The sequence below is a fragment of the Panthera uncia genome (assembly GCF_023721935.1).
Source record: "Panthera uncia isolate 11264 chromosome C1 unlocalized genomic scaffold, Puncia_PCG_1.0 HiC_scaffold_4, whole genome shotgun sequence".
Lineage (NCBI taxonomy): Eukaryota > Metazoa > Chordata > Mammalia > Carnivora > Felidae > Panthera > Panthera uncia.
Window position 1 is genome coordinate 47524276 of NW_026057585.1, and position 21742 is coordinate 47546017.

At 35.0% G+C, this 21742-nt stretch overlaps 1 protein-coding gene across 1 annotated transcript in view; it reads left to right on the forward strand.

Annotated features, from left to right (window-relative positions):
• ANKRD13C (ankyrin repeat domain 13C) overlaps positions 1-21742 on the forward strand; it is a 94989-nt gene that overhangs the window by 30862 nt on the left and 42385 nt on the right. Inside the window, exons 3-5 of the mRNA XM_049617017.1 lie at positions 13876-13980; positions 19657-19742; positions 20920-20965. Coding sequence (XP_049472974.1) covers positions 13876-13980; positions 19657-19742; positions 20920-20965 — 237 coding nt within the window. The remainder of the gene's footprint in view (positions 1-13875; positions 13981-19656; positions 19743-20919; positions 20966-21742) is intronic.

Below are 21742 nucleotides of genomic sequence, written 5' to 3' on the forward strand. Positions count from 1 at the left end.
TATTAATTCTGTAATTTAATTTTGCATGGTACCATTGTTCAGTCTATGCCACTCCATTTCATCTTCTTCTTCAGAGAGAAATGTACTGTACCTTTACTGATTCATTGTTGGAGGAGCACTTGCTGTTTGTATACTTATTTGTAAACACAGTAAAATTACTCAGGGTACCCAAACAATATTTGTTGATTGATTTAAAGAGAAGTACCCCAGGACTTTTGCACTTTTATTTACCTCTGTCATTCATCTTAACTTAATAACTGTTCTTTTCACTATTGAAATCTGATTTTTTTCTGTATTTCTGGGTCTGTTGACCATGTTGGCCTTTAAGGCTCGGAAGTTGTTGAACTATAGATTTGAACTGAAATGGAAAGAACATCATACTTAAAGAAGGTTTCAGGAATCTTTAGAAGAAGAAATAGAAAAGAAATCTTTTCTTATCCTTTTGGTTAGACATCATAGAAAGGTTCTTCAGATCAGTTGCTTCAACTTTTAATTCATTCTTTTGGATCTGCAGTTTTAAATTTTTTGTCTGAAATAACTCTAGGGTTATTATGATTTCTCACTCTCATAAGAGTGTGTCTGGATGTTCTCTTTTGTTTGCACTGTCCTATTTATCTTATTCTCTCTCTTTGTATTTTATTACCTTTATAAATCTTGCTTATTTATATGTGATTTCTGTTCCTCATAATTTCATTTTATCCATATTCCTTAAGGCCCAGCTTCTTTGTTGCATTTATATATTAAAAAAAATAATAATTTATTGTCATGTTGGCTAACATACAGTGTATATAGTGTAGTTTTGGCTTCAGGAGTAGATTCCTGTGATTCATCACTTACATACAACACCCAATGCTCATCCCAACAAATGCCCTCCTCAATACCCATTTCCCACTTTCCCTTCTCCCCCAAGCTCCCTCCCCCATCAACTATTAGTTCTCTGTCTTTAGAAGTATGTTATGGTTTGCCTCCCTCTCTGTAATTTGTTTTTCTTCCCTTCCCCTATGGTCTTCTGCTGAGTTTCTCAAATTCCACATATAAATGAAAACATACAATATCTGTCTTTTTCTGACTGGTTTATTTCACTTAGCATAATACCATCCATTTCCATCCACGTTGTTGCAAATGGCAAGGTTTCTTTCTTTTACATTGCTGAGTACTATTCCATTGTATAAATATACCACATCTTCTTTACCCATTCATCAGTTTATGGACATTTGGCTCTTTCCATAATTTGGCTATTGTTGATGGCCCTGCTATATATAAACGTTGGAGTTCATGTGCCCTTATGAATCACTCCTGTATCCTTTGGATAAATTCTAGTAGTGCTATTGCTGGGTCATAGGGTAATTCTATTTTAATTTTTTGAGGAATCTCCACGTTGTTTTCCAGAGTGGCCGCACCAGTTTGCCTTCCTACCAACAGTGCAAGAGGGTTCCCATTTCTCCACATCCTCGCCATCATCTGTTGTTTCCTGAGTCGTTAATTTTAGCCACTCTGACTGGTGTGAGATGGATCTCAATGTGGTTTTGATTGTATTTCCCTGATGACGTGGGATGTTGAGCATCTTTTCATGTGTCTGTTAGCCATCTGGGTATCTTCTTTGGAAAAGTGTCTATTCATGTCTTCTGCCCATTTCTTCACTGGATTATTTGTTTTTCAGGTGTTGAGTTTGGTAAGTTTTGATACTAACCCTTTATCTGATAGGTCATTTGCAAATACCTTCTCCTATTCTGTTGGTTGACACTTAGTTTTGTTGATTTCTTTCCTTTGCTGTGTAGAAGCTTTTTATCCTGATGAGGTGCCAATAGTTCATTTTTGCTTTTATTTCACTTGCTGTCAGAGACCTGTCAAGTAAGAAGTTGCTGCGACCGAGGTCAAAGGGATTGTTGCCTGTTTTCTCTCTAGGGTTTTGATGGTTTCCTGTCTCACATTTAGGCCTTTCATCCATTTTGAGTTTATTTTTCTGTATGGTATAAGAAAGTGGTCCAGTTTCATTCCTACATGTTGCTGTCCAATTTTCCCGACACCATTTGCTAAAGAGACTTTTTTCCATCGGTTATTCTTTCCTGCTTTGTCAAAGATTAGTTGGCCATACATTTGTGGGTCTAGTTGTGGGTTCTCTCTTCTATTCCATTGGTCTGTGTGTCTGTTTTTGTGCCAATACCATACTGTCTTGATGATTACAGCTTTGGAGTAGAGGCTAAAGTTTGGGATTTAGTGATGCCTCCCACTTTGGTTTTCCTTTTCAACATCACTTTGCCTGTTCAGAGTCCTCTGTGGTTCCATACAAATTTCAGGATTATTTGTTCTAGCTTTGAGAAGAATGCTGGTGTAATTTTGATTGGGATTGCATTGAATGTATAGATTGGGAAGTGTTGACATTTTAACAATATTTGTTCTTCCAATCCATGAGCATGGAATGTTTTTCCATTTCTTCATGTCTTCTTCAATTTCTTTCATAAACTTACTATAGTTTTCAGCATACAGATCTTTTACCTCTTTGCTTAGGTTTATTCCTAGGTATTTTATGATTCTTGGTGTAATTGTAAATGGGATCGATTCCTTGATGTCTTTTTCTGTTGCTTTATTATTGGTATGTAGAAATGCAACCAATTTCTGTACATTGATTTTATATCTTGAAACTTTGCTAAATTCATGTATCTGTTCTACCAGTTGTTTGGTGGAGTCTTTCAGGTTTTTCATGTAGTGTATCATGTCATCTGTGAAAAGTGAAAGTTTGACTTCTCCTTTGCCAGTTTAGATGCCTTTTACTTCATTTTGTTGTCTGATTGCTGAGGCTAGGACTTCTCACACTATGTTAAACAACAGTGGTGAGAATGGACGTCTCTCTCTCTCTCTCTCTCTCCCTCTCCTTGCCCCCCCCATACACACACACTTTCTCTCAAAATAAATAAATAAACTTAAAAAAAAATTAGCCTAGTGGGTATCCTTGCACATCTTCCTTCTTTTTTATATAACAGAGGGGATTAGTTTGTTTTTAATGAAGTTAAATCACTATATACAGTACTATGCTATATTTTTGTTTTCATTCAAAAGTTTATCATGAAATAGTTGTACAAGTTCATAGATCTTTATGAATGTTTATGTTCCTCTAACTTCTTTATATGTACACACATACACACTTATTTGCATAAAACTTGATGCTAGGTTTCTTGAAGGGAGAATCCATTTTACTTACTTACTTGTTTATTTATTTATAAAATTCTTTTTCACTGAAAAAAAATTCTTTCCTTTTAGTTTTTTCCAAGTTTTTATTTATTCTGGTTAACATACACTGTAATATTTGTTTCAGGTATAGAATTTAGTGGTTTATCACTTACATACAATACCCAGTGCTCATCAGAGCAAGTGCCCTCCTCAATACCCATCACCCATTTAATCTATCCCACTGTCCAGCAACCCTCAGTTTGTTCTCCTTGGTTGAGAGTCTGTTTTATGATTTGCCTCTCTCTTGTTTTCCCTCTATTGTTCATCTCTTTTGTTTCTTAAATTCTATATATGAGTGAAATCATATGGTATTTGTCTTTCTCTGACTGACTTATGTCATTTATCGTAATAGTCTCTGGCTCTATCCCTATCATTGCAAATGGCAAGATTAAATTCTTTCTGATGACTAATATTCCCATTGTGTGTGTGTGTGTGTGTATACATACACATAATTACACACCACATCTCCTTTATCCATTTATCAGTCGATGGGCATTTGGGTTTTTTTCCAGAATTTGGTTATTGATAATGCTGCTATAAACATTGATGTGCATGTATACCTTTAAATTAGTATTTTTGTATCCTTTGAGTAAATATCTAGTCTTGCAATTGCTGGATCATAGGGTAGTTCTAGTTTTAACTTTTTGAGGAAACTCCATATTGTTTTCCACAGTGGCTGCACCAATTTGCATTCTCACCTACAGTGTAGGAGGGTTCCCTGTTTTCCACATCCTCGTCAACATCCGTTGTTTCCTGTGTTGTTAATTTTAGTCATTCTGACAGGTGTGAAGTAGTATCTCATCATAGTTTTGATTTGTATTTTCCTAATGATGAGTGATGTTGAGCATCTTTTCATGTGTCTGTTGGCCATCTGGATGTCTTCTTTGGAAAAATGTCTATTCATGTCTCTTGCCTGTTTCTTAACTGGATTGTTTGTTTTTTGGGTGTTGAGTTTAATAAGTTCTTTATATACTTTTGGATATAACCCTTTATAAGATATGACATTTATAGATATCTTCTCCTATTCTATAATTTTCCTGATTGATTCCTTTGCTGTGCAGAAGCATCTTATCTTGATGAGGTCCCAGTAGTTCATTTTTGCTTTTGTTTCCCTTGCTTCTGGAGACATGTCTAGTAAGATGTTGCTGTGGCTGATGTCAAAGAGGTATCTGCCTGCATTCTTCTCTAGAATTTTGATGGTTCCTTGTGTCACATTTTGTTCTTTCATCTATTTTGAATTTATTTTTGTGTATGGTGTAAGTAAGTAGTCTAGTTTCATTCTTTTGCATATTGCTGTCCAGTTTTCCCAACACCATTTCTTAAAGAGACTGTCTTTTTTCCATTGGGTATTTTTTCCTGCTTTGTCAAAGATTAGTTGACCATATAGTTGTGGGTCTTTTTACGGGGTTTCTGTTCATTCCATTGATCCATGTGTCTGTTTTTGTGCCAGTACCATACTGTCTTGATTACTGCAGCTTTGTAACATAACTTGAGGTCTAGAATTGTGATGCCTCCAGCTTTGCTTTTCTTTTTCAAATTGCTTTGACTCTTTGAGGTCTTTTGTGGTTCCATACAAATTTTAGGATTGTTTGTTCTAGCTCTGTGAAAAATGCTGGTGGTAGTTTGATAGGGGTTGCAATAAATGTGTAGGTTGCTTTGGGTGGTATAGACAATTTAACAATATTTGTTCTTCCTGTCCGTGAGCATGGAATGTCTTTCCATTTCTTTGTGTTATTTTCAATTTCTTTCATCAGTGTTTTATAGATTTCAGAGTACAGATCTTTTACCATTTTGGTAATGTTTATTCCTAGGTATCTTACGGTTTTTGGTGCAATTGTAAATGGGATTGATTCCTTGATTTCTCTTTGTGCTGCTTCATTATTGGTATACAGAAATGGGACAGATTTCTCTATGTTGATTTTGTATCCTGTGACTTTACTGAATTCATGGGTCAGTTCTAGCGATTTTTGGTGGAGTCTTTTGGGTTTTCTATATAGAGTATCATGTCATCAGCAAACAGTGAAAGTTTGACTTCTTCCTTGCCAATTTAGATGCCTTTTATTTCTTTTTGTTGTCTGATTGCTGAGGTGAGTACTTCCAGTATTATGTTAAATAACAGTGGTGAGAGTGGGCCTCCCTGTCTTGTTCCCGGCCCTAGAAGGAGAGCTCTCAGGTTTTCCCCATTGAGGCTGATACTAGCTATGGGATTTTCATATATGGCTTTTACTATGTTGAGATATGTTCCCTTTATCTCTACTTTGCTGAAGGTTTTTATCATGAATGGATATTGTACTTTGTTAAATGCTTTTTCTACATCTAATGAGAGGATCATATGTTTCTTATCCTTACTTTTATTAATGTGTCACAGTGATTGATTTGTGAAAATTGAGCTACTCTTACAGGCCAGGAATAAATCCCACTTGATCATGGTGACTGATTCTTTTAATGTACTGTTGGATATGATTTGCTGGTATCTTTTTGAGAATTTTTGCATCCATGTTCATCAGGGATATTGGCCTGTAGTTCTTTTTTTAGTGGAGTCTTTGGTTTTGAAATCAGGGTAATTCTGGCCTCATCAAATGAGTTTGGAAGTTTTCCTTCCAATTCTATTTTTTGGAACAGTTTGAGAAGAATAGGTATTAACTCTTTAAATGTTTGGTAGTATTCCCCTGTGAATTCCTTCCGGCCCTAGACTTTGGTTTGTTGGGTGATTTTTGATTACTGATTCAATTTCTTTCCTTTTTATCAGTTTGTTCAAATTTTCTATTTCTTCCTGTTTTAGTTTTAGTATTTTATATGTTTCTAAGACTTTCCATTTCTTCCAGATAGTCTGATTTGTTGGCATATAATTTTTCATAATATTCTCTTATAATTGTATTACTGTGGTGTTGGTTGTTATTTCTCTTCTCTCTTTTATTATTTTATTCATTTGGGTCCTTTTACTTTTCTTTTTGATAAGTCTGGCAAGATTTTATTAATTTTTATTAATATTTTTATTAATTTTATTAATTTTTTTAAAGAACCAGCTCCTGGTTTAATTGATTTGTTCTGCTTTTTTGTTTGTTTCTATATCATTTATTTCTGCTCTAATTTTTATTATTTCCCTTTTTCTGCTGGTAGGTTTTGTTTGTTGTTCTTTTTATAGCTTTGTTATTAAGGTTAGGTTGTTTGAGATTTTTCTTGCTTTTTGACATAGACCTGTATTGCTATATATAGGTTCTCTCTTATGACTGTTTTACTATATCCCAAAGGTTTTAGATGACTGTGTTTTCATTTTTATGAGTTTACATGTATTTTTTAATTTCTTCCTTAATTTTCTGGTTGACCCTTCATTCTTTAGTAGCATGTTCTTTAACCTCCATGTAGTTGTGGTCTTTCCACTTTTTTCTTGTGGTTGACTTCAAGTTTCATAGCTTTGTTGTCAGAAAAGATACATGGTATGATCTCAATTTTTTTGTATTCATTGAGGTCTGATTTGTGACCCAGTATGTGATCTATTCTGGAGAATGGTCCATGTGCATTTGAAAAGAATGTGTATCATTTAAAGCTAGTTTTTCATTTAAAACTAGTATTTCCTTGTTTTTCTGTTTAAGATGATCTGTCCATTGATGTAAGTGGGGTATTAAAGTTGCTTACTATTATTGTATTATTATCAATGAGTTCTTTTATGTTTTTTTTTTTTTTTTAAGTTTATGTATTTTGAGAGAGACAGCAGACGTGTGAGCTGGGGAGGGGCAGAGAGAAAGAGAGAAAGAATCCCAAGCAATTCCACACTGTCAGTGCATAGTCTGACTTGGGGCTCAAACCTTGGAACTGTGAGATCATGACCTGAGCTGAAATCAAGGGTTGGTCACTTAACCACTTGAACCACCCAAGCACCTCTTTTGTTTGTTATTGTTTTATCTGTTTGGGTGTTGCCAATTTGAGGGCATAACTATTTCAATTGTTACATCTTTTTGTTGGATAGTCCCTTTATTATGATATAGTGCCCTTCTTCATCTCTTGTTACAGTCTTTGTTTTAGAATGTAGCTTGTCTGGGAGTACCTGTGTGACTCAGTCAGTTGAGCGTCCAACTCCTGATTTCAGATCAAGTCATGATCTCATGTTCATGAATTTGAGCCCTGCTTTGAGCTCTGTGCTGGGAGCACAGATCCTGCTTGTAATTCTCTCTCCCTCTCTCTGCCCCTCACCCACATTCTCTCTTTCTCTCTTTCTGTCTCACTCTGTCTCTCTCAAAATAAATAAAACATTAAACAAATGTAGTTTGATATAAGTATTGTAACTCTTGCTTTCTTTTGACAACCATTTACATGATAAATATTTATCCTCTCATTTTCGATCTGCAGGTGTCTTTAGGTCTAAAATGATTCTCTTGTAGGCAGCATATAGATGGTTGCTTTTTATTTTTTTTTTATCCATTTTGACACCCTGGGTCTTTTGATCGGAGCATTTAGTCCATTAATTTCAGAGTAATTATTGATATGTGTTAGTGCTGATTTATTACCTGTTTTGTCATGATTCCTGGAGATTTTCTCTGTTCCTTTCTAGTCTTGTGTGACTTTTGGTCTTTCCATCCCACTCAAAGAATCCCCTTTAACATTTCTTGTAGGGCTGATTTAGTGTTCATGAACTCCTTTGGTTTTTGTTTGTATGGGAAACTCTTTATCTCTCCTTCTGATCTGAATGAGTATTCTTCTTTGCAGATTTTTCTCATTTAGCATGTTGAATATATTATGCCACTCCCTTCTGGCTTGCCAAGTATCTGTGGAGAGATATGCTACTAACCTTATGGGTCTTACCTTGTGAGTTAGGGATTTCCTTTGTCTGGATGCTTTTAGGATTTTTTCTTTATCACTAGATTTTGCAGATTTAACTATAATATGTCTTTGTGTTAGCCTGCTTTTTATTGATTTTGATGGGAGTTCTCTCTACCACCTGGATTTGGATGCCTGTTTTTCCCCCCAGATTAATAAGTTTTCAGCTGTTATTTCCTCCAGTAAACCTGCTCCCTTTTCATTCTCTTCTTTTTCTGGGACTCCTATGATAAGAATGTTACTAAGTTTGATGGAGTCACTGAGTTCCCTAAGTCTATTCCTGTGATACATCATTCTTCTTTCTCTTTTGTTGAGCTTCATTATTTTACATGATTCCATTTCTGTATCACTTGTTCATTCCTGTGCTGCTTTTTTCCTTGTGGTCATTACAACCAATTAGTTTTGAATCTCAGATACTGCATTTTTTTCATTTTTGCCTACTTGTTTTTTAGCTCTTTTATGTCTGTGGTAAGTCATGTCCCTGATGTCTTCCATGCTTTTCTCAAGTCCAGTTAGTATCGTTATGACTGTTGCTTTAAATTTTGCATCAGGCATATGATATGTGTTTCAATTTAATCTTTGGCTATGACCTTTTCTTGTTCTTTCTTTTGGGATGAATTCCTCTGGCTTGGCATTTTGTCTTGGTCTCTGTCTTCTCTCTGTGTTAGAAAATCCTGTTGTGTTTCCTGTTCCTGTGTTTAATGGCTTTATGAAGAAGAGGTCATTTAATGTCCAGGGCCTGGTGCTTCAGGAAGTGTCTCTGGTGTTTGCTGTGTGCACTCTGCTGCTGTATTTTGGCTGCTCTCTCCCTTAGGTCAGTCATCTGCAGAGGCTCTCCTTGCCTGCAATAAACAGTGTTTGGATCTTGGCCAGAGTTTTAATAGGTGTGTTGTGGTCTGCCTGTTAAATGAGACCTGATGCTATTTCCACTAGAACTGAAGCTTTGCGGAACTCTTTGGTCAATAGATGAGGTGCATGCAAGGGTTTGTGCTGGTCTTGTGGGGAAGGGGCCTGCTGCTGTGGTCCTTAGGCACATTTGCCCAAGAAAAGCAGTACCAGCAGAACACAGGGGCTGGGGACCTGTTGTAATCAGGTTAAGCAGACAGTGTTGACACTGTGCTATTTACTGAAGTTGGTTTATGCTGAGGGGTGGGGAGGGGGGTGGGGGGGAATGGCACCAGCCAGCACCTTTTTCCCCAGAGAGGGGATCCCATGCTTGCTGTCCTCAGGATAGCCCTCCCAGTAGAGTGCATTATTTCCCCTCATGCATCCTAGGTGTTTTTCAGATTGCTGTTTTCACACTGTCTCCAGGTTGTTTGCTTGCTTGTCTGGAACAGTGCTGTGCACTTTGGGCTCTATCACAGCCAAACTTAATGACTTTTAAAACTCCAAACTTTAGGTACCTGGTGTGGCAGGGCCTGTATTGGTCTTCCGGGTGAGGGTCTCACTGTGCTGGGACAGATGCAGGTTTGACCCAGAAGGGTAGTCACGACAGCATGCAGCGGCATGGGATTTGGACTGAAGCAGGCTAAAGAGCCATTTTCCCAGTTAGCCACCCTCAGTAGGTGCCTCTGCACTTATGCTGAGGGATGGAGGAGTGAAATGACACTCACTAACTCCTTTGTTCACAGAGAGGCAATGACACCTGTCACAGATACCTCCAAGAAGAGGGAACAGTCTCCCTCCATGTGCTCTAGGCAATCCTCAGATTGGACTGTCTGCCCTGGGGTTGCTTGCTTGACTTCTCTCCAGAAGTAGGGCAGTGCCCTCAGGTCTCTATCCCAGCCAAGCCCACAGGGCTCCAAAACTCCAGTCTTTGAGCCCTGCTGTTTGCAAAAACTCATGAAAATCAGCCCCTTTTGTTTTCCCAGCCAATGGCTTTGGGGAAGTATTCTCCTTGTGCTTATTCCTGTTCACTCCACTCTCTTGTCTTTCTCTATGACCAGGGCTCCCTCCCTTCCCCAGCACCTGCAGTCCTTTTCAACCCCAAACCACTTCTCTGGGCTCCTCAGTATGCCCCCCCTCCCCCAGTTGTGCAGTGTTTTCTTTCAGTCCTCAGGTAAATTTCTTGGGTATTTAGAATGATTTGATAGTTATCTAGTTGTGTTTGAGGGACGAGGCAAACCTAAGTTCCTCCCACTATACCGCCATCTTAGCTTCTGCCCCTCTTACCTCTCTTCTTTCAGTAAACATGTTAGCAATCTGCTGGATATTCTTCCATACTTTTCCCCATGTTTATTATTACATATAAAAGTGTATGTGAATCTAAACACATACTTACAAAGGTAATTAAGTTATTTTCTAAAAAATGGGATCATAATACACTTCTGCGTGAGCAGATTCATGATATCATTCAGCAGTACAACGTGGACATTCTTTTATATCTGTTGCGATGGCTTAAATTCATTCTTTTTGAACATGTGTCTTTTGGGGTACCTGGCTGGCTCATTTAGTAGAGCATGTGACTTCTGATCTCAGGGTCATGAGTTCAAGCCTTACGTTGGGTGTAAAGCTTACTTAAAAAGTTAAACAAAATAAAAATGTCTTGTTTCCATTCTTTTTTCTTTCAGTGCTTCATTATGAAAAATTGCATATATTCAGAAAAACAGAAATACGATCACAATGAACATTCAGATACTCTGTACCTAGGTTCAGTGTTTGATAACATTTTGTCAGATTTGCTTTGTCTTTCTCTTAGTGTTATATATATTATTTTTTCTGTTTCGTTTGAAAGTTTCACATAGACATCATGACATTTTACCTCCAAATACCTTAGCATGCATCTCTAAGAATAAGGACATTCTCTTTCATAACCACAATATTCTTATCACTTAAGAAAATTAATATTATTATAATCTCTAATATCTAATCCATATTTAAATTTTTCCAGTTGTTCCAAAAATGTCCTTTATATGTCCTTTATATTGAGTCAAAACTCAATTAATTGAGGTTTAGTCATTGCATTTGGTTGTTATATCACATTATTTTAATATAGAAAAGTTTGCCTACTTTTTTTTCTTCCTTTATACCTTACTTTTTGAATTGCATGCCCAGTCAATTTGTAGAATGTCCTTCCATCTCAGATTTGCCTGATTATTTTCTCATGATGTGATTTAACTTATTCCTTGTATCTTTCTTCAAATTGAAAATTAGCTATCAAGATTTGATTAGATTCAAGTTAAACTTTTCTGGACAAACTACTACATAGGTGACATTTTGAACTTTATATTGAATCACATTAGAAACACAAACCTGGTTGCTTTGTCCTTTAATATGACACTGTTCTTAAAAAATGGCTGTATAACTCTCAACAATAGCCAGATTATGGAAAGAGCCTAAATGTCCATCAACTGATGAATGGATAAAGAAATTGTGGTTTATATACACAATGGAGTACTACGTGACAATGAGAAAGAGTGAAATATGGCCCTTTGTAGCAACATGGATGGAACTGGAGAGTGTGATGCTAAGTGAAATAAGCCATACAGAGAAAGACAGATACCATATGGTTTCACTCTTATGTGGATCCTGAGAAACTTAACAGAAACCCATGGGGGAGGGGAAGGGGAAAAAAAAAAAAAAAAGAGGTTAGAGTGGGAGAGAGCCAAAGCATAAGAGACTGTTAAAAACTGAGAACAAACTGAGGGTTGATGGGGGGTGGGAGGGAGGGGAGGGTGGGTGATGGGTATTGAGGAGGGCACCTTTTGGGATGAGCACTGGGTGTTGTATGGAAACCAATTTAACAATAAATTTCATATATTGAAAAAAAAAAAAAAAGGATTCCAGACCTCAGTTTCCCCAACTGTAAAACAGGGATAACGATGGTACTTACTTCATAGGGTTAATAAAGATTAATGAATTAATAGAAATAAAGCGCTTAGTAGCTGGCATGCTGTAGGTGTTCGGTAAACACCAGCAACTGTTAGTTGTCTCCTTATGTGAACCAATAAAGCCCAAATGGACAATAAAAAAAAAAAAAATGGCTGTATATTACTCTAGTGGTGTAGATGCATCCTATTAATCAGTCATTCTCACATGATGGATATTCACTTAGTTTCCAGTGTATTTTCCATTATAAACTGCTAAAATAAACATTCTTATCCATGTATTCTTATACACTGCTACAGATGCTCCTAAATACCTCTGTGAAATTTCTATTTTACTTTATCTTAATAAAATTTAGTATAGTTATTCCTAGTGCTGTGTGCTAATATAGTTATTCCTTCTATGACTAGGAATCACATTCTTCTTCCACCTCAGTTAACCTACATCACACTATCATAACACTCATTTCCTTCAGAGCACTTACCATTAACTGATATATATATATATATATATATTTCTTAATAGTTTACTTATTTTCTTCTAACAAAGGATGTAAGCGGTCTCTCACTTTTTAAAATTTATTTATTTATTTTGAGAGAGACAGAGTACTAGCAGGAGAGGGGCAGAGAGAGAGAAGGAGAATTTCAAGCAGGTACCACTCTGCCAACACAGAGCCCAACGCAAAGCTCGAATTCACAAAACCATGAGATCATGACACAAGCCAAAATTGAGTTGAACGCTCAACTGACTAAACCACCCAGGCACCCCAAGATGTAAGCTTTCTGATAGCAAATCCTTATCTTTTTTCTCACTGCTTATATCCAGGACTTAGTGCTTAGAAATGGCATATAACGGGGACTTAGTTAATATTTGCTGAATGATGGATTGAATGAATGAATCGTTCATTTAGGAAATTTAGAATGGATAGCCATCCTAAATTTCCCATGAGCCTTAGTTTTGAATTTTTTGCCTGTTAATATACTTCTTATTTCTACTTTTTAAGAAGAATATCCTCAACCTATAGAAAGGATTATACCTTAGACTTACTTTGACTACTGGAAGGACTGTCCAGGGGTACCTGGGTGGCTCAGTTGGTTAAATGTCAGACTTCAGCTCAGGTCATGATCTCAGGGTTCGTGAGTTCGAGTCCCAGGTCAGGCTTTGCGCTGATAGTGTGGAACCTGCTTCAGATTCTCTGTCTCTTTCTCTCAAAAATATATAAACATTAAAAAAAAAAAAAAAAAGACTGTCCAGATTTGTTCTTGTAATCATAAACAGATGTTTTCCTCTTTTGGGTTTTATTCTTGAAGTAAAAGAATCGTAACATTTGAAAAGAAGTGTTTATGGAAACATTACTGGTCCTTTTTGAAAGCACATTTTTTTCTGAAATAAATTAGGAAGTTTCCATTTGACATTCCATACATACACGTCCTCTTTTGATCTTGATTAATAGATAATTTGATTTAAATTACTTTTGGGGATCTTGTTATCTTTAGGCTATGAAAATATTTTTAGAATATTCTTGGGAACAATTATTAAGGAACATAATACTTCCTTGTAGAGAGATCCAATTTATTTTTAAGTAATAGCATGGAGACTCCTTGAATCTGAGATCTAAGGTTTTGAAATAATCTTGTTTAGATATTTTGGGCTTTTAAAAATTATTTTTCTCCATAATACAGTGTTTATTTTATAGATCTATTTATGCTAAAATTTGTTTCTTTCTTTGAGAGAGAGACAGAGACAGAGCGTGAGTGGGAGGGGCAGAGAGAGAGGGAGACACAGAATCCCAAGTAGGCTTCAGGCTCTGAGCTGTCAGTACAGAGTCCAATGTGGGGCTTGAACTCACAAACCATGAGATCATGACCTGAGCCGAAGTTGTATGCCCAACCAACTGAGCCACCCACGCGCCCCTTAAATTTGTTTCTTAAATTCCTAAATGATTTTTATATTTAGAGATTCTAAAAATTGCATGATTTTTGATATTATTACCACTTTATGTTTCAGAATGTGCTCATTTACTTTTGGCTCATAATGCTCCAGTAAAGGTGAAAAATGCTCAGGGATGGAGCCCGCTGGCGGAAGCCATCAGCTATGGAGATAGACAGATGAGTAAGCAACATAAATTATGTTGTTGATATATATGCTAAAAATATGAAGTGATTTCATTTGACATAATTTTCATTTAGGGTAACTTTCCATAGTATGAAAGGTTTGTAGTTATTTGTAAACTTGTATGTGAATTGTTCATGACTTAGGAACTTGAATATTGGGTAGTACACAAAAAGAATTGAGGAATCATGTTTAAAAGTATGTTATTATTTTTTCTTCTTTTACAGTATTCTGCTCTTGATATTTTTCCATTGTTTTACTTATTCAGTATGAAGTATTTTTAAAAACACTGAGACCCAACTGTCCTTTTTGGCAACTATGTTATATGGGAACATTAATTGGAACTGAAAATAATCACAGTGTGTTATAACAGTTATCTTTTTGCTTTAATCGCTGGGTATAGGCTGTGCTGAAAGTGAGAAGCAAATCTCTTTGTTTTAGTCTTTGAGAATTAAAAAAAAGTCACGTATTTTCTCACAGTATACGGAGTGTTCAGTTACTCTACCTCCCCTATTCCTAAGTTTTCTTTTTTCAACTTATACAGGTCTTATTTATGTCAAGCACATCTCAATAGTTGAAAATTCTATAAAATTTCAATCTGGATGAATAAGAATATTATTTTTCTGGTAATATCTTTTTATAATTTGAGGCTGAAAATAATTAAATCTAGCCTTGTGGAAGGAACGGTAAAAAAAATTGGGCAGTTTATTAAAAGAAGTGTATAACATTGAACACTCTCAGAATGTTACCATGGATTTAGTTCTATTTGATGCTACATTTTGGGCTCTTATGCTTTAGCTTTTATGTAATCCACATAGTACATGTTTGTGGACTTTCTGAACACTTTGAGCAACTTTTAATGGTGAAGTTACATTTGGGCTTAAGATTTAATGAGATAGAATAGTGATGATTTAACAATTATATAGTATATATATTTTTTGTTATTTATTGTCCTTTCTGGACAAACATCAAGAAGCCCTTATGAAAGTAAGAAACCATACTAATTCTAGAATTATGTCAGGGAAAAGATGAAAATATACAGATCTAATAAACTAAGAATAAAGTCAAAGTTGCAGCAACCAGTCTGAAGAAACTTTCTCTGATGTTTCTAAGCCATTAGCAGAATGGAGAGGAAACCAGATAGATTCCTGGGCTTCTGACTTACACTGAGACTTTTGTGGCTTTCACATAACTTTTTTGTTTTGCACTTGATCTTAGCCAAAAGGCTGAGAAGTGATAACTTTTTTTTTATGTTTGTATTTATTTATTTTGAGAGAGAGAGAGCAAGTGAACATGTGAGTGAGCGGGGGAGGGGCCAAAGAGGGAGAGGAGAGAGAGGATCCTAAGCAGACTCCGTGCTGTCACCATAGAGCCCATTGAAGGGCTTCATCTCATGAACCGTGAGGTCATGACCTGAACTGAAATCAAGCCACCCAGGCATCCCAATAACTTTTATTTAGAGTCAGTGAATTTTTACTGAGTCCTTACTATAAAGCATGTATATAGAGTAAGATGTAGAGAATGAAAACATGGTCTCTGCTCTTGAGGAATTATAGACTATTGGGTAGTCCAAGAAATAGTTTTCCTGGAAAATCAGTTACTGGATTTTAATTTAAAAGATTGAGCCCCATAGTAGTTGAGGTTTGCTTTTAAAGTGATTTTCTTCTATAGAGTGATGGCTTGGATACACATTCTGAATAGTATTCCATTGTCAATCATTGAATCATTATATATCCATAACTCTTCAGTGGTTTTAAAAAATCATTTCCCATCACATGAAATGGAAATATTTAACTGCTAACTTAAAGGATAATAAAGCTAACAACTCTTATGCTACTCTTAAGTATTTAGAAATATTAATATGTAACTCTTAAGTACTTAGAAATATTAATATAAAAATATGAATATGTTTATAATGGTGTTAAATTGGTCTTTGAGAGGGGCGCCTGGGTGGCGCAGTCGGTTAAGCGTCCGACTTCAGCCAGGTCACGATCTCGCGGTCTGTGAGTTCGAGCCCCGCGTCAGGCTCTGGGCTGATGGCTCGGAGCCTGGAGCCTGTTTCCGATTCTGTGTCTCCCTCTCTCTCTGCCCCTCCCCCGTTCATGCTCTGTCTCTCTCTGTCCCAAAAATAAATAAAAAACGTTGAAAAAAAAAATTAAAAAAAAAAATAAATAAATTGGTCTTTGAGATTGTTTTAAGTATTATGATTTAAGTTTTTGATAGCTTGTGTTACATTAAAACATTCTGGGCATAGAAAGTTACATTATTTGAAAAATCAGAGATAATCTAATATTATAAATTATTACTGAAATATCTAATTAGCAAAATATAATCTAATATTATACATTATTAGAAAAAACTGTGACCTGTTTCTTTTTTGGTCTGATTTCTGCTAAAGTTTTTGTGCTATAGAACAGTGAGATAATGCTAAACTATTCATCTAAGACTTTTTAGAATTATTTCACTTGAGGGGCACCTAGCTGGCTTAGTCAGAAGAGCATGCAACTCTTGATCTCAGGGTCATGAGTTCAAACCCCATGTTGGGTGTAGTGATTACTAAAAAAAAAAAAAAAAAATTTAAAAAAGGAATTATTTTATTTTAAAATTAATTTAGGATTATGTTGCTTTCCTGCTTTATGCTGGTTGCATGGTGAACAGTGATCAGTGCAGGCCAGTATTACAGATCAGTCTGGGATTTAATTAATTTGATGTTAGATTTGTTGAGTTTGAGTTATCTGTGGTATATCTAGGTAGAACTAAGAAATGGGAAATAATTATTCTGGAGCATAGAAAGCAGTAGAGGGCAGAAAGATCCAGATTTAGGTGTACTGAATACTTAAAAAATAGTTTATATGGGAAAAGAAGGAAAGAGAAAGATACGTTGTAGTTTATTGGAGTTCTTCATTGGAGTCTTTGTGTGAATTCTAATACCATTTAAATCCTCTAAAACTAATTTTATCTTTATTATCAGTCATCACTAATGAGATTCTTCTAATATGGGAGTACACATACTGATTCCCCCCGAAAGATTGGTCATTTTTTATAATTGCATTTTGAATGTATGTTTCTAAGAAGGTTTGAATTGATATTTTATTTTGTTTTATTTTATTTTTTAAAATTTATTTATTTATTTTGAGAGAGAGAGAGAGGAAGAGAGAATCCTAAGCAGGCAGCATGCTGCTAGAGTACAGCCCGAATCAGGGCTCGAAACCATGAATCTCGAGATCGTGACCTGAGCCGAAATGAAGAGTCAGATGTTTAACCAACTGAGCCACACAGGCGCCACCACAGTGTTATTTTTTAGTGTGAAGTTTCATAGAACAAGAATCTCTTTGTCACTATCTTTTTAATAATGTTTGGGCATTTTAATCTAATTATTATTTAGTGCATGCCTTTAGTCAGTTCAGTATATTTACCTGGTGAAAAATATGTGGCTTCTGCTTTTCATTAAGCTATCTTTTCTATCTACAAATTGAATTCTTTCCATTTTTTACATTCACAGAGGTTTGTTTGAATTTGAAGGCAAATTGCCTTCCTTGAAGGCAAGGAAGATTAAAGTATTTGAGCTTAGTATTAAAGTATTTGAGTGGAGAAGAATTATAAAAAGAATTCTACTAGGGGTGTTTGGGTGGCTCAGTCGGTTAGGCATCAGACTCTTGATTTCGGCTCAGGTCATGATCTCTTGGTTGGTGAGATCCTGCCCCATGGGGGACTCTGCGCTGACAGCAGTGAGCCTGGCATGGGACTCCAACTCAGGAATTAGAAATCATGACCTGAGCCAAAGTTGGATGCTCAACTGGCTGAGTCACCTAGCCACCGCTAGCATCTAAGAGCTTTAAAAAAGAGAATTACTTTCTTCTGTGATCACCATTTCATTTAAAAAAGACATTTTGAAACAAAAAATGGTATAAAGAATAGTCCTTAAATTGAAAAAAAAGTATATAACTTATAAATAAAGAAGAAACACCAACCTGATTCTAAGTCTTTTTCATTTTGCTGCACATCACTGGAAAGTTGAGAGTTTGGCACTGAAATGTAGACTTGTATTTGGAAACTACTAACCTAGGTCACAGAGCTAGTGTATAACTGAGATGAGGTCCTGTGTTCCTTGGCTTCTAGGTCCCAGCCTCTTCTCTTGTTCCAAAAGACCTTGAGTAATTGAAATGTGCTCTTTGATTTTTGGCTTTTTGAATACAGTGGGGTTCTGGTTAGACCTGTGGTTAAAAGTAAGAATAGATTACACTAATTTTCAGATTCTTCTCTGGGCTTTTCCTAATTTGGCCAGTGTGGACAGAACAAATCTCGTCCAAGCTTTCACTGCTGTCTTCTTTCCTTTTACTTAAAAAAAAAAAAAAAAAAAAAAATTTTTTTTTCAATGTTTATTTTTGAGAGAGAGAGAGAGAGAGCAACCGAGTGCTGGGGAGGGGCAGAGAGAGGGAGACACAGAATCTGAAGTAGGCTCCAAGCTCTGAGCTGTCAGCTCAGAACCTGATGTGGGGCTTGAACCCACGATCTCTGAAATCCTGACCTGAGCCGAAGTTGGATGCTTAAGCGACTGAGCCACCCTTTTTTTTTTTTAACCTTTTGCTTCTGTATTCCACATAAAGGTTTAAGTAGCTTATAAGAATACATACTATAAAATAGTAAAAACTAACATTTTTAAATGTATATGAATGTATACATGTACATATACATATGTATATACATAATGTATGAAAATATGTCAGGACTAGGAGGAAATCAGCATGTAGTGATATATACATTTTTTTTCCTCAGTGCATATTTTCCATCTTCTCATCTTTTGTAAGGTTTATTTCATTTAAGTATAATATTTTCCCTTATTTCAATACATGTTAGGGGTTGATTGGTTTTTGCAAGTCAGTTTTAGACCTTCATTCTAGTAGCTAAAAATTATATTTACTTAATTACAGGCATAGTAGTAACCAATTTATATTGAGCCTTTATATAAATTCCACAGAGATTTTATTTTATTTTTAATTAACAAGTGAAAAAAAAAAAGAAACGAAAATTATGGAAAATTAAGTAACTTGTTCACATTTACATATAGCTAATAAGTAGTGAAGCTGGAGTTGCACTTCAGCATTGTAGCTAAATCTCAATCTGAACTATTAAGAAAATACTATGGAGGGCTTCAGGTTTTATTAGATTCGGAAACGCTTTTCACAGATAAAATAGGATCCATTTTTATATTTTTTTCTGTTATGTGGGGATGTGTGAGAGTACAGTCTCTAGTGAGAAAAGAACAGATACACCCAGTAACAATTACAAATAATTACATTTTTATATAAGTGATATCCAATGGGATCTTTGAGATCTTCTTTTAGATCAGTGTTATAATAGGACATTGTATCATCTGACTGAGATTGATAAATCTTGGCTCACTCATGTAAATCCTTACTGATAATTAAAAACTAGGAAAACTAGTGTGAATATAAGTTCATGTTGAGGTGTCTCTTCTCAATTTTCCTTGGGGTTCATAACAGTTTTATTAAACTTATTAAGATAGTATCTATATCTATATATATCTTTGTATAATAAATAAGTGATGTTTTCTAGCATGATAAAATTTTTTTTTTATAAGTCTTTTTAATTGGGCTATAATTAACAGTCTAGCATGGTGAAAGTTATTTTAAATTGAAACTTTTTAAATTTTAGTTACAGCTCTTTTAAGGAAGCTTAAGCAGCAATCCAGGGAAAGTGTTGAAGAAAAACGACCTCGATTATTAAAAGCCCTGAAAGAGGTAGGCTATATCTCTTTGCTGATCTTGTACCTAAAGAGTAATTGTAAGTGTACTTTAAGGCATTTTTAAAAATGCAGTCTAATGCTTACTGATTATTAAGAGTTAAGAAATGGTTTGTCAAAATCCTGTTTGAATTAAGCAATAATGATAAAACAAAATACTCTGATTATAAGGTGTAAATTTAATTTTAGGGAAGTACCATTTACTTTGAACTAGGAAGGTAGATAAAGAATTACTGTTTTCAGCAAATTAGATAAGATATCTAAGAATAAGGGGGTAAGCCATAATTAATGGCAATAAAAGATTCCCTAAGAGCTGAAGCCACTACCTGCTAGCGGGAACAGCATCTTCTTTATCTAACAAAACTCTTATTATCTTCACGATGGTAGGAGCTGGGTGTGTTGGCTCAAAAAAGGAAGAGAGCTTTGTTTTCTCTTATTCTCTTACACTGTAGTTTTGATGTCTGAAATAACTGTGGGAGAAAGATAGACCTATTATGATAACTGTTTCCTCTTAAGTATGCCTTTTTTTTTTTTTTTTTTTTTTTAATCTCAAGCGATAGATTTTTTTTGGGAATATTTGATCACAGTAGTTTCCTTAACAGTTATAGGCTTTGCTTTTTAACTTCTACTTTGTAAAATTCAGACTTTTACTATACATCTCATAAGATGACATATTATTTCAGATTTTGTAAACTTGTGTTACCATTTTATAGAAAAAAGTTTCTATTTCAGTGTGTCATTTTCGTAATCCATTATGAGGCTGCACAAATAGTCATTTTGGAAGTTGTATTTTTTAACACATCTAAAGTTATGAGCTATTTTTACAACGATAGTTACTGTTATTTTGGCTATGCTGGGAAAATTGACTGTTTATTGATGCAAATTTAAATGCCTGTCAGTTTCAGATATTCCTGTGTGGTTAAAATGGTCTTGTAAAATCCATAGTTGGTGCATATTTTCCTTTGTAGTTAAGTATAATAATATGTGCTATTGTAATGTTTTAAGTAATTTAATCATATGTTTTTGTTCTTTAACTGCAAACTTTTAAACTACTTTCTATTTCTGTCTATAGATCTTTAATGATGGTAGATTTTTTTTTTTAAGTAAAATATTCAGTAAATAGAAGGACTGCTTATTAAGGTGCATTCAGTAATTATTTGTATTTTGTTTCTCAGCTAGGTGACTTTTATCTGGAACTTCACTGGGATTTTCAAAGCTGGGGTAAGAGTGTACTATGTTTTACTATAAAATATGTGCACTTGCAAAAATGCAAGTGCAAAAATAGCTATTATATGGAAATGTTAACACAACAAATTTGTTACTGGCCCTAAGGAAAATTAAATATTTCTCATCACATTGAATGTAATAGTTATAAACCCCTGTAGTAATAGTTATCTGAACTTGATTAGTAACTTTTAAGATTCTTATTTTTAAGATTGAAAATTATCTTTTTTTTAGCCAAATGAAATTAAATATTATATTAATTAAGTATAAGCAATTCTCAAGGAGAAGAGAGTAATAATTATGGGATTATTAGATTACTGAATTTAAGGAAGTTTGAAATATAGTACTCAGATCCTGAATGAGAAGAATTTGGTTAACATTATTTGATTTTGTATATGTTGTCAACTTTCAATAATTTTTACCATTTTTATTGTGTACTTTATAGCTACTCTGTTAACATATTTTTTGGTTGTGCACTGTTTCAATTTTTCAATTATTTATAAAACCTTAATCCCTAGATATTTTGCAGTCATTTAATGGTTTATCTTGGCAAGGTAAGTTTCTCTCCTCCCCATTTTAAACCTGAGTCCATTTAGGGAGAAAACCTTCATGTCTAAATAGGAAGTTTGATCCTAGTGACCTTTACTAATTAAACAACTACTAAAGCAACTAAATTTAGGTTTTTTTTCTTGAAGATTTAAAACCAATGTAATCTGTATATAGATTTGAATATAATGAGCTTACATGTGTTTTTTTAAGCATCTGCATTAATTT